The sequence below is a fragment of the Solanum stenotomum genome, unplaced genomic scaffold, assembly GCF_019186545.1.
Source record: "Solanum stenotomum isolate F172 unplaced genomic scaffold, ASM1918654v1 scaffold15493, whole genome shotgun sequence".
Classification (NCBI taxonomy): domain Eukaryota; kingdom Viridiplantae; phylum Streptophyta; class Magnoliopsida; order Solanales; family Solanaceae; genus Solanum; species Solanum stenotomum.
Window position 1 is genome coordinate 22,778 of NW_026023583.1, and position 13,654 is coordinate 36,431.

At 27.5% G+C, this 13,654-nt stretch overlaps 1 protein-coding gene across 1 annotated transcript; it reads right to left on the reverse strand.

Annotated features, from left to right (window-relative positions):
* Positions 1 to 957: 957 nt before the first annotated feature.
* On the reverse strand, positions 958 to 3,599 carry LOC125850226 (premnaspirodiene oxygenase-like). Its single transcript, XM_049530092.1, has 2 exons — positions 2,618 to 3,599; positions 958 to 1,733 (listed from the first exon to the last, which is right to left on the reverse strand). Exons 1-2 carry the CDS (start codon positions 3,509 to 3,511, stop codon positions 1,113 to 1,115), a joined length of 1,515 nt encoding a protein of 504 aa, XP_049386049.1. The 5' UTR covers positions 3,512 to 3,599; the 3' UTR covers positions 958 to 1,112.
* Between the last annotated feature and the right edge of the window lie 10,055 nt (positions 3,600 to 13,654).

A 13,654-nucleotide genomic window follows, 5' to 3' on the forward strand; every position in this document is an offset into this window, starting at 1 on the left:
TTTTTTTTAAATCATATAACTAATTTGATTTACACTCCAAAATTCATAGGTGTCACATAATTTAGACATTAATTCTTTATTACTTAATATATGTAATTATATCAATGACATATAAATTGAAATAAAAAAATTACATATTTTATTTGAAAATCACGTAATAGTACTATAAGGTATAATAATTAACAACTTAACATATTTTAAAATTTTAGTTGACTCTCCAAATTCCATATGTCTCATGTAATTGAGACAGAGAAAAACATATATTGGTTTAAAATTAATAAAAATATTATAAATTATAATAATTAACAACTTAAAATTTATAAAAAAAATCCTTTAAAAAAATTTAGTTGGCTCTCCAAATTCAATCGGTATTACAATAATTAAAACATAGAAATTAACATAGATTGGACTCCTGCTAGCATTTATGTTTCCTTTTAAAAAAAATTTTCTTTTATACTTTATATAAATAAATTTTTTATGTAAAAAGTATTATAAATCATAATAATTAATAGCTTAAAATATTTGAAAACATATAAAAAGTTTTTGTTAACTTTCAAAATTTCATCTATACCACATAAATTGAGAGAAATATAGATATATAGATATTTTAAGTTGCTAATGATTGTGAGTTATAGTACGTTTTATGTCATTTTCATATATATTACTCGCTTTGTCCTGATTTATGTGAAACAAATGAAATTTCAAAAGTCAATGAATTTTTTATAAGTTTTTTTAAAAAAATTAACTTGTTATTTATTGTGATTTATAATATATTTATGTAAAACATACTCTAAATAAAAATAATTAGCAACTTAAAATATATAAAAACATACTAAAAAGTTGATTAACTTCAAAGTTTATATGTACCACATAAATTAAAACAGAAACAATAACATATATTGGGCCCCGTACTGGCACGGGATCCCATATCTAGTACATATATATGTTCAAATAGTGAAAGCATACAATACCATAAGAAGAAAAAATTAAAAGCAAGAGGGAGAGGGAGAAGTAACACGTTACACGTAATGAGCTTTATAAGGCAATCACTACATTAGTGTAAAAAAAAATTACTTTAAATCTTTCTTAAAATAAAGTTTGATGCCATTGAGTCACTCTTGAGAAGGTTGATAGGGAGTCATGATCAAGTGAAGGTTACTCTTTCTAGTACAACTTGCTCCGTCCGACTCAGTCATGTCAAGATCACTTGATTTAATGTCGGGAGGAAGTTTCCAATCAAAGTGATATAATAAGTTAGCCAAAGGCAAATATATATTAGCTAAACCAAATGATATTCCGGGACAAATCCTCCTTCCACTACCAAATGGAAGAAATTCAAAATTATTACCAACAAAATCTACCGAACTTTGCTCAAATCTCTCAGGTTTAAAGCTTTCTGCATCATCCCAATCTTTTGGATCTCTTCCAATAGCCCATACATTAACTATTAATTTTGTTTTCGAAGGAATAGTATAGCCATCTATATCTACTACTTCCCTACATTCTCTTGGGAGCATAAGTGGAAGCGGAGGGTGGAGTCTTAAAGTTTCTTTAACGATTAGTTTTAGATATTTCAGTTCTTCGACATTATTTTCATCAAAAGTTTCTTTTCCTCTAAAGGCTTCCCTTACCTCTGCTTGAGCTTTGAAAAGTATATTTGAATTCTTAATCATTTCCACCATGGCCCAGTCAATTGTGGTTGATGTTGTTTCTGTTCCTGCTGCAAACATGTCCTACATTTGAGAGCAAGTTACAAGGTTAAATTCATTCACACNGGAAGTTTCCAATCAAAGTGATATAATAAGTTAGCCAAAGGCAAATATACATTAGCTAAACCAAATGATATTCCAGGACAAATCCTCCTTCCACTACCAAATGGAAGAAATTCAAAATTATTACCAACAAAATCTACCGAACTTTGCTCAAATCTCTCAGGTTTAAAGCTTTCTGCATCATCCCAATCTTTTGGATCTCTTCCGATAGCCCATACATTAACTATTAATTTTGTTTTCGAAGGAATAGTATAGCCATCTATATCTACTACTTCCCTACATTCTCTTGGGAGCATAAGTGGAAGCGGAGGGTGGAGTCTTAAAGTTTCTTTAACGATTAGTTTTAGATATTTCAGTTCTTCAACATTATTTTCATCAAAAGTTTCTTTTCCTCTAAAGGCTTCCCTTACCTCTGCTTGAGCTTTGAAAAGTATATTTGAATTCTTAATCATTTCCACCATGGCCCAGTCAATTGTGGTTGATGTTGTTTCTGTTCCTGCTGCAAACATGTCCTACATTTGAGAGCAAGTTACAAGGTTAAATTCATTCACACATGTTATTTATCTAATCGTTTGAATTGTTTGACAAAACTCCTATACCACCACCCCTAACACTATAGCCCCTATCACCATCACCCATACACTCCTACTCTCTATTTTCATCGCGATAATATTTACCTAAATTATACAAATTATTTTTATTTATTTATCAAACGTCAAAAAATAAGTAAGAGACTCCTTTTTATAAAAAAAAATCCAAAATATATTTCTTTCATACCAAACACACCTCAAGTATATGTTAAATAATAATTAGGCAAAATTATATAGTATATACTAAGTACTTACATAAACAATAGCTTTGATGTTGTCATTGGTGATTGGAAATTGAAGGTCTCCATCTTCCATAAGTCTCAATAGTACATCAATTAAATCTTCACCTCCTAATTCACCATTAGTCTTCCCAATTACAAGATTTTTCTTGTGCTCATTTATAACATTCTCAACAATGGTATCTACCTTATGGTGGAGATACATCATTTTTCCTTTCATTCCACTTAACACATGAAGAAATTTCAATGATGGAAATATGTCAGCCACACTGAACCCTTCCAATAAGGATGTCACATTTTTCATTACTCGTATAAATTCATCTTGCTCCTTGAATATCGTCCCAAATGCTGATCGACATATTATAAAGCTTGTGAATAACGAAATCCTTTTTGTTACATTAACTGGCTCACCTGAGGATGATGATCTAAAAAATTCAACTAGACGAAGAGTTTCATCTTGTCTAATTGAACTGACTGACCGAACATTTTTTCCACTAAGCACTTCAAAGACACAAATTTTGCGCATCTGTCTCCAGTAATCACCATATGGGCAAAATGCAATATCTGTACAATTATACAAGATAATTTCGGAGGCCAAAAGTCTTGGCCTAGATGCAAAAGCGAGGTCATGAGATTTTAGTACTTGTTTGGCCATGTTAGAAGAAGTAACAACAACTAGAGAAACTTCACCTAGTTGAAGGTGCATAATTGGACCATATTTTTTGGCTAAATCTCTAAGGACACGATGTGGAAGTCCACCAACCATATGAAACATACTTCCAACAAATGGTAATTTCCATGGACCAGGAGGCAATCTTTTGTTAATTTGGCTATTGGAATTCTTCAATTTCTTTAATAAAAAGAGGAAAAATACAAAAAGGGAAATGGAGATTAAGTTGAAAAACTCCATTTTTGGTAAGAGAAAGGATGGTTATTTTTGGTTCAATTATAAGTTCTTCAAAAGGTTGATGCATATGCTTTTTTATAGATTGTTTTTTGGGAAGTGGGTTTTTGTAGCAAAGACAAATTGGGAAAAGGCCAAAAATATTTCTTACACTATTCGAAATAGGCTAATTTTTTCTTCTAGTTCCTTATGTTAGGTGAGTTATTATTTGTGGACATGATATTATGTATTTTTTTTTTACATTAATAACAATGAATTTATTTAATTTACTATAATAATGGTATCACAAATAAATTGAATTCAATTATACCTTGGTACGCTATATTATTTATCGTAGCTTTGAGTTATTTCAAATTTCAGTCAGGGACAATATTATTGTTATTAAAAGGAAATAATAAAAAATAAATATTTAGTTGAAATTAATTCTTGTAATTAAACTTTATATAAAACATAAATTTGAGATTATATACATATTATCATTTAACATAGTCAAAGTAATCTTATAATCTATTATATAAGTTTTTTGCTCAATTCTTTATAATTAAGATTGCTCAAATTTTTTAAGTTAAATTGAATTTAATTAATTTCGCATTTCCAATTTAAAATTTAAATATTTAAAAATTATAAAAAAAAATACTCTAAGTCACAGTTCTTCTCATATTAATATAATTAAAAGATATAATTTTAAAATATTAATCAAAATTATATAATTTAACTTTCATAAAATGAAATGCGATAAGTAAAAATAAACGAAAAGAGTAATTCAATTGACTTATGGACAAAAATGAGGTAGGCAGCTAGAAAGATGTTATTTGTGTCGTACGTTTTAGTGACAATATTTTATGTGGAGCCGTTGTTTTTGCTTTGTTTGCCGAATTATTTTAATTGTAATTATTGTAGAGAGGAATATGATAATTATATTATTTTCAACCTTATTGAAGTTTTAGTAGGCAAGCAATAGAACGTGATAAGAAGAATGTCAACATTAGCTACAATAACTTTGACATAATAACAGTAAAGTCAGAACTTTTATTTAAGTGAATTTAAAATATAAAAAAATAAATATATATAAAAAAAATTAATATTTATTATATATATGTGTATAAAATAACTTTAATTATATATAAATAAAATATTTTCTTATGGGAGTTCAAGATTTACAAAATCTCAAATCACATACTTTTCTTTTTAGAATATCTTAACATAAAATAATAACTTTTATTTTTGAAACAATATCTTTGTTCTTTCTGCCAAAAACATATTTAATTTTGTCATTTCAAGAAAATGAAAAAGACATGTAAAACTATTAAAAAATGTTATCCCCGTCCACTTTGACTTTATATAAAAAAAATCATGATGATTAATATGAAATTCATTATAATATTTATATTAATTAAAGTATAGTGTAGATATTAAGAAGTAATTGAAAAAAAAAAGTAATTAATATAAAAAGTAAAATTTAAAAAATTGCTCTAAATTATAAATAAATAAAATATCTTTAAAATATTTAATAAATAAAAATAAACGAAAAAAGTATTTTAGTAGATATGGTTGCAGCAAGATAAGGCAAAGTGATTTAAAATTAACACAATTCACAAAAAGTCAGAAATTCAAATTGATGGGTTAGAATATAACAACTTGAAGGACGTTAACATTTTATCATCTATAGTTTCTTACTTAGACGCAATCTATATCTAAGTTAAATTTTTTATTAAGGAAAATTAAAATATGTATGAAAAATAAATATAGAAAATAGTCAAAGGATATTTCAACATGTAATTATATAGATAAAATAAATAATCGTACATAAATAATATATTTTTTTTAAGTGAACCTCTCATCTCTGCCGGACTCCATTAATAGGGAATATAATCAAACAACAAAGTATGATTAAATTTTGATGATTGTGGACCTAGCAAGTTTTTTTGATGATGTTGAACACTCACCATCCCTTTACTACCTCAATGTTGATAAGGTTGTGTTATATCTTTTTTATTATATTAGTTTTTCGACGACATGTGTATTATACGTATATATTAAGTTATGTAATTCTTATCGTAGATAATGTCAATATTATTATAATTAAATATTATATGTGACTCATTTATTGAGGTTAAGATGCATGATTGAATATTGTATGAACCTATGATTACGAAGAATCAAAATGTTAATATTGTAAATAAAAAAAATAAAATAATATTATGTAAATTAAGTTATTAAATAGTATATTTTTGTGGTTTTTCCTCAAAAATGTGTAATTTTGAGGGGGGTGAGGGGAGTATGAAGAAAAATCAAAATTCTTAATGAGATATTCCTTAAACGGGACTTTTTCTGAGAGTATTATCTATAGCAATTTTTCTACTCATAGTCGATTTTTCAAAGAAGCAAAAATAATTTATTTGTGTTATTAGAGATGATTTTGAAAAGAAGAAAATGATTGAAAATAAATTGTTGCTTAATATTTTCAAGAAGGAGAGACAAATTTGTCTTGATAAAGATGATATTGAAATATAAAATTAGTGCAACAATCCAATATTGATACCAATAAAAAGTACAATGAATGTCATTTAATTATCCAAATATAATTGTGATTGAGATTCTAAAATTAAATAAAATAAAAGGTAAAATATATTCCCATAAAATCAGGTCACTAACCAATAAAATAGGTCTTAAATTGTGTAGCTATTTATTTTATAATAAGTTTTCATAGTTATAATTAAAATGTTAATGTTATAAATAAAAAGACTAAAATAATATTGTGTAATTTAAAGTCTTAACTAGTATATTCTCGTAATTTTTCCTTTAATTAAATACATCTATTTTATGCTAATGTTACATACTAATGCCTAGTGAATAAATAAATATTTCTTTTATAAATTTAATCTAGATAAAAATATAAAATTATAAATATAAATATTTTTGTTGGAACTCATGGATTGATTGGTTACAATTTCTAAAACATTACACCTTATTTGAATGATTGAAGAAATGAATTGAAGAAGATTATATTGAAATTCTAAATATATACAAACCTGATATACCAGCTAAATTATTACTCATTCAATATTAATATTCTCTATTATACATGATTTCCTCTTTTTTTAAACCTCATAATTATATAAGAAATTTTAATATTGAGTATGTTAAGAAAGTTTATTTATAGAAAAAATAAAGAGAAGAAAATAGCAAAAAAAATTAATAGATTAATGAGAGGCATTTAAGGAAATGAAATAAATAGCAATAATAAGAAAAAAAAAACATTATCTTTTATTTGAAAGAAAACGGAAGAAAAAGAAAAGAGAGAAAAGAAATAAATGTTAATAATTAATGAAGAAAGAAATAGATTTTTTTCACAATTTCTTTGATCATCTTTTTTTAAAAAAATAATTCAAAATTATGAGAAAAAAGAAAAATAGTGATATTGCCCAATGAGACATGCCACCTCACTTTAATTTGAAAGGATAAAATATAAAATAATAATTTAAATGTAATTTAACACTCTTAATTGTATAATAACTACTTTTATGGTTATAGAAATGAAGTGAGGAGATTTTATTGAAATTCTAAATAAAAATTTGAGAAAAAGGTTAAATTATACTAATCAATATTAATATTCTCAATTATTACATGATTTTCTACTCATATAAGGAATTTTAATAGTTGAGTATATTAAGATAATTTTATTTAAAGTATAAAAAAAGATAGAAGGAAGTGGCAAGAGAGGCATTTTAAGGAAATAAATGACGATAATGAAGAAAATTATATTTATTTTTAATTTGGAAGAAGATGGAAGAAGGAGAAGAAAAGAAAGAGATTTGAAAAATGAAATAAATGTCAATAATTAATGAGAAAGTAAATATAATTTTTTTATAAATTTTTTGATTAAAATATTAAGAAAAAAAATTAAAATTATGAAAAATAAATAGTGATACTATCCAATGAGACATGTCATTTCAAATTTTTACTGTTCAATTTTAGTATTATATATAAATATAGATCTTTAGAAGAAGAAATGAGGTAAAAATTCAAAAAAATGAGAAATTAAATTTTGTAAAAAATAAAATACAATGCTTATAAAGTTATAATAGTTAATTTCTTAGGTTAAATAAATAAATAAAAGAAGATAAAAAGAACAAAGGAAAATGAGTAATTAAGGTAAATGGCATTAATGATGAAATTAAGGAAAGGTAGAAAAAGAAATTGATGGCATTGATAATGAAAGTAATTAAATATAATCATTTCAAATATAAAACTATAAGATAAAAATTTTCGTCTTCTAAAATTAGGAGACAAATAACAAATATCTTATTTATAGTTTAAAAATTGTTATACCGTTAAGTAGTATTTATATATTTATATATTGCTAATTAGAACTAGTTTATAAGAGTTCTTTGCTTTCCTTTTATTATAATATGAATAAATGTAAAAATTTTAATTATTTTAATAGTCATAAATAATGAAATGGTCCCATTCACTAAATATTATTTGGACATTTAACAAAAACTAAGTGTGTCATTGAATATTACTACACAAATTTGTAGCGGGGGTGTACATATATATATTTATATATATATATGTTAAAGAATTAAACTTTAAATTACAGACACATAAATAAAATATAAATCAAGAAAATACTTGTAATAAAAAAAGAAATTAATAGAATAAAAAGGTTGAAATAAATAATGTGAGCACTAATTTTGGCTCCTTTCAAATCATAATTTTTTTTATTCTCCTTCTAATTTTATGAATTCCATAAATAAATTGATTTTTTCTTCAAATAATTCTTCCTTTACTCTTTTCTTAATTTAATATGAATTCCATAAATAGAAAATTCTTCTAAATAATTTTTCTTGGCCTTTGAACACTCATCACTCTTCCTATAAATTTCTCAATCAAGTTAATTTTTTCTCAGCATGTATCTTTTTTGTAAATGGAATTATAGTATAATATCCTTTCAAAAAGTCTATTATTTTGAGAAAAAATGTTTGTTGCATGACCTTTCTTCTTATAATAATATACTCTGTCTTTCTTTTCCACTTCTTTTTTGGATGGAGTAGAATTATGTATGCCAATAGATATGTAATAGCAAATGTTGACATTCACGGATATTAATAGAACGGTACACATAGTTTTTTTTAATATTATAAATTGATAGATGTGAAGAAGTAGAAGAAACGGAAGAAGAATAGTGAAATCATGGAGTTCATTGTTATTGGTTATGGATACTCAAATCTTTTTAATTTATAGGCAAAAATTATTACAATTTTGGTAAATGAAAAGTTTTTTGCTTTGAAAATGAAAAGTTTTTTTTGTTTTTTCATCTTTCATTTACTTAAATGTATAGTAATTTAAGGGATGTTTTAAGAGGAGGTGATTAATTGGGTAAGACATTTAAGTTTTTTAAAATGTTAATTAAAAAATAGAAAAAAAAAAGAGATAAAAGATAAATCAAGTGCTGATCATAGAAGGGTGCCACATCAGATTGTTTATATCCAGCTTTATATATATATATATATAGATTACCAACATGATGTCAGGAGATTAATGTTAATCACCTATTAAAATCACTCAAGACATTTGGTACATTAATGTGGTTTCACCATTAACCAATAAGATATCAAAAGGCTGGGCCGGCTAAAGGGTCAAGTCACTAAAGCGACTAAATCGAAAACTATAGGTTTCAGAATTTTGAAAGCCTTAGTTTTTCTTTATTCGATATTTGATATTTATATTGAATCTCTCGATCAATTCGAATATGAGACACGTAGGACCAATTAAAGAGGAAAGTGCTCCTTAACTAAACAAAAAATCATTCTAAAAGTCAAACCTTAGAGCTCTAGTTTAAAAAGAATGAGGTCCAATTTTTACCTATAATAGATTTATAGGTAAAATTCATGATGATTATTGATTATTATGAATTCACGATGATTAATATGAATATTTTTTTATAATACTTATATTTATATTAATTAATGTATAGTTTAGATATTAAGAAGTAATTGAAAAAATAAATAATTAATATTAAAAGTAAAATAAAATTGCTTCAAAATGATAAATAAATAAAAAAAATTATTTTTAAAATATTTAACAAATAAAAATAAAGAAAGAAAATATTTTAGCAAGATTAGGCAAAGTGATTTAAAATTAACACAATGCACAAAAAGTCAAAAATTTGAATTGATGGGTTACAAATTAGAATATAATAACTCGAAGGATGTTAAAATTTTATTATCTTTCGTTTCTTAAGTAGACGTAATCGATATCTAAGCCAGAATTTGTATTTAAGGAAATTAAAATATGTATGAAAAGCTCAGAGATGATATTTTAACATATATAATATTGAAGGTGTCAGATTTTCTTTATCCAATGTTTGATATTTATATTGAATTTCCCAATTAATTCGATTTTGAGACACACATGACCAATCAAAGAGGAAAGTACTCCATAGTTAAACAAAATATCATTACGAGACTCAAATCCCTAGTTTAAAAGGAATTGAAGTCCATTTCTTACCTATAATAGATTTTTAGGTTAATTTTTCTTTTTAAAGATTGACCACAAAACAATAAATGTCTCATTAAAGTTGACTTTAGGCCATCGATCTTATTGAACCATTCTACCAGTATATTATTGTTAATCACCAATAAAATTACTCAAAATACAATTGGTACATGAACATGGTTTTACCACTCCAGAAACAAGACAATAAAGGGCGAAATCCTTGAAAGCAACAAAGTCGAAGATAGTAAGAGGTCGAATCTAAAGTCGTTAATGGACAAGTAAAAGTGAACGAAATGGAGTAATTAATATCGATAGAAATGACCAAGCAAGTGAAACTTTGCTCGAATGGTTGAGCACCTCCATCATTTGAAAACGAAAATACAAACACAAATAAACTAGATTAACACACATTAGCACATAATACTAATGTTAACACTAGAATCAACAAGCAAAATATTAGTCATATGTTTAACCACAATTTTCCAGCAGCCAAAACGACTGCTATACTAGATACATAGGTGAAGATTCAAATAACTTACTAGTTAATAGTTAATACTAACAGTTCGACGTTTCCTCAGGCGGTTTTCACACGTCTAGATTAGATAGCAAAATAACACTTAGGTCGATGGATTAGTTTTCCGGACACAACAACAATTTGTGTTGCTAACAAAAGATAAAGTTAGGTATGGCACTAACTATATATATCAGGAGAGATAATTCAGAAAAGTTAGCCAAGATCTATATTCGAGAGATAGTTCGTTTGCATGGAGTTCCCATTTCTATTATTTCCGATCGTGGCACACAATTTACCTCTCATTTCTGGCGGTCTATGCAGAAGGAGTTGGGCACTCGGGTGGATCTTAGTACAACCTTTCACCCTCAGACTGATGGTCAGTCTGAACGTACTATTCAGGTTCTTGAGGACATGTTGCGGGCGTGTGTGATTGACTTTGGTGGTCACTGGGATCAGTTCTTGCCATTAGCGGAGTTTGCTTATAATAATAGTTACCATTCGAGCATTGAGATGACACCTTTTGAGGCTTTATATTGTAGGAGATGTCGATCTCCAATTGGTTGGTTTGATGCATTTGAGGTTAGACCGTGGGGTACAAATTTGCTGAGGGAGTCCTTGGACAAGGTCAAGATGATCCAAGATAGACTTCTCATGGCTTAGAGTAGGCAAAAGAGTTATGCAGATCGGAAAGTGTAATTTGGAGTTTATGGTTGGAGAGAAGGTTCTATTGAAGGTTTCACCCATGAAGGGTGTGATGAGATTTGGAAGGAAGGGCAAGTTGAGCCCAAGGTATATTGGCCCTTTTGAGATTGTGGAGCGTATTGGTGAGGTGGCGTATCAGTTGGCTTTGCCACCTGGTTTGTCGGGTGTTCATTCCGTATTTCATATTTCGATGTTGAAGAAGTATCATCAGGGTGGTGCTCATGTGATTCAATGGGATTCAGTATTACTTGATCAGAATTTGACTTTTGAGGAGGAGCCGATAACCATTTTGGATAGGCAAATTCGAAAGTTGAGGTCGAAAGAGATTGCTTCAGTAAAGGTTCAATAGAAGCATCGTCCAATGGAGGAGGCTACATGGGAGATCGAGTCAGACATGAGGAGTAAATATCCTTAGCTTTTTGAGCGTTCAGGTGCGTTCTATTCTTTTACCGTTCGAGGACGAACGTTTGTTTAAGTGGTAGGTGATGTAACGACCCGCTAGGTCGTTTTGAGAACTAGGACTATTCTAACTCTTTTCAAAAAATTTAAATGAGGATTTTAAACTATTCGGTAACTATGAGTATCTAGTTGATGATTTTTGTTAAATGAGTATTATAGTTGAATAGTTAGTGGGTCACATTCCTAATTAATAGTTACCACTTGGCCATGTATTTAATTAAGTTAGAGGGATTAGCGGGTATTGTATCATAACTGGAGAAAAAATAAATATAAATGAGTACCGGCGGCGTGGGCAGAAAAGTTGCTCGTGAATCGTGTATTTCAGGTGAAACTTTCAACCAAATTGTGTTATTGAATTTTTATAATAAAGATATTATGTTTTCTTAAGATTTAGTAGGATAGTATGGTGCAAAAGTGGTAGGGATAGATGTTAGTTAATTGGAATATAATGGTAGGAGATAATTCAGTTTGTCTTCTTCGTGATTGGGACCTGTTGTTCATTGTTAAAATTAGTAGTATAATTGTTGTAATTAATGAGGTTCAGGGAAAACATTTGGGGGTCATATTGAGGTGCATTAATGGAGGGCGAAGCCCTTTTGTTTCTGAGGGTCGCAACTGGTTTTGTAACCAGCGGTTAAATTCAATTGTTATTAATTATTTGTCGTATGGTAAATCTAGTTTTAATATATTGAGATAAGTAATAAATTATTAGAGGTATATTATATGATTAGCATTGGATTTGAGATACTTGGAGGGATTGAGGTTTAACACTAGGCTTGAAATTTAGCAAATATGATTCTTGGCATATTATAATTTAATAGCATTATTAGTAATTTATATTAATTATAGACTAAATGAACTATATTAATTAGTAATTTCAAAATTTTATCCTTCACTTTTTTTAAAAATAAATAAATAGTTATAATACTACTTTATTACTATTTATATGATCATATTAACTTAATGTTTTAGTACACAATTTTACTTGTTATTATACTATTCTAATATCTATAATCAACTACGTTTTTTTTTTTGAAGTTTTTTAATATAATAATTTAACATCTAAGTAAGGTAAATAAATAAATTTTAAAAAAGCGATTTTATTTTTTAGTCGTATTTTATGGAAATATGGTTTCAAATATAGGATATGAAATTTTGAAGAACGTGTGTTACTTCTTTGAAACTAAAACTATTGTGGGATTTTGAATTGTAAATAGTTTTCTATTTATTTATATCGACTATTTGAAATTTAATTTTATCCTATATATATAAATCGTGCATTTATTTTTATTTTATCCTTTATTTATGCATATATTTTAATAAAATTTAAAATCCATGAAGGCTTCTGATGTAATGACTTGAAAAGTTGACTTTGGTCAACCTTCTTGGAAGTTGTGCTCATATGAAAATTCTGACAGCTAGGTTAGCTTCGGAATATTGATTTTGGTCTAGAACGACCTTTTGTTCACTTCCCGAGGCTTTAGATGGCAATTGTGGAATCTGGTTCAAAACGATACTGGGTGTGGGACCCACTTTTCGTCGAAGCGAGCTCCAAATGGAAATTCCGCCTTCACCGTTGAGTCCGAAATATCATTTCCAATCAGATTCCATATAAGGTTTGTATTTTTCCGACTTCGAACGAGTCCGAAACATCGAAATTTAAGTTTGAAGGGTTGTAGAATTTTGACGCGGCGGTGACGTGGCAGAGCCACGTGACGACACGTGGCAGAGGAGTGATATCTGGAAATTTCCAGAATTTAAAAACGAAATTCGTCCAATTTTTTTGTTCAACTTCAACTCAAGATTGCTCCTTCATTTTGAATCCAAATTAAGTGATTCAAAAGGCAAACTTCAAGAGAATTTCGAGGGGAATCTAGCGGTGATCTCGGAAACGCGAGGGGAGGCTTCGTTTGAGGTAAGAAATCAATTTTAGCCACTGCCAGTGTGATTTCCCGGATTGAATTGTTGTTGAA

Bases quoted from the DNA above. Each gene is read 5' to 3' on its own strand.
- LOC125850226 (XM_049530092.1), bottom strand. From the start codon at position 3,511: ATGGAGTTTTTCAACTTAATCTCCATTTCCCTTTTTGTATTTTTCCTC. The intron at 1,734-2,617 runs GTAAGTACTTAG...TCTCAAATGTAG, and splicing joins ACATCAAAGCTATTGTTTAT to GACATGTTTGCAGCAGGAAC.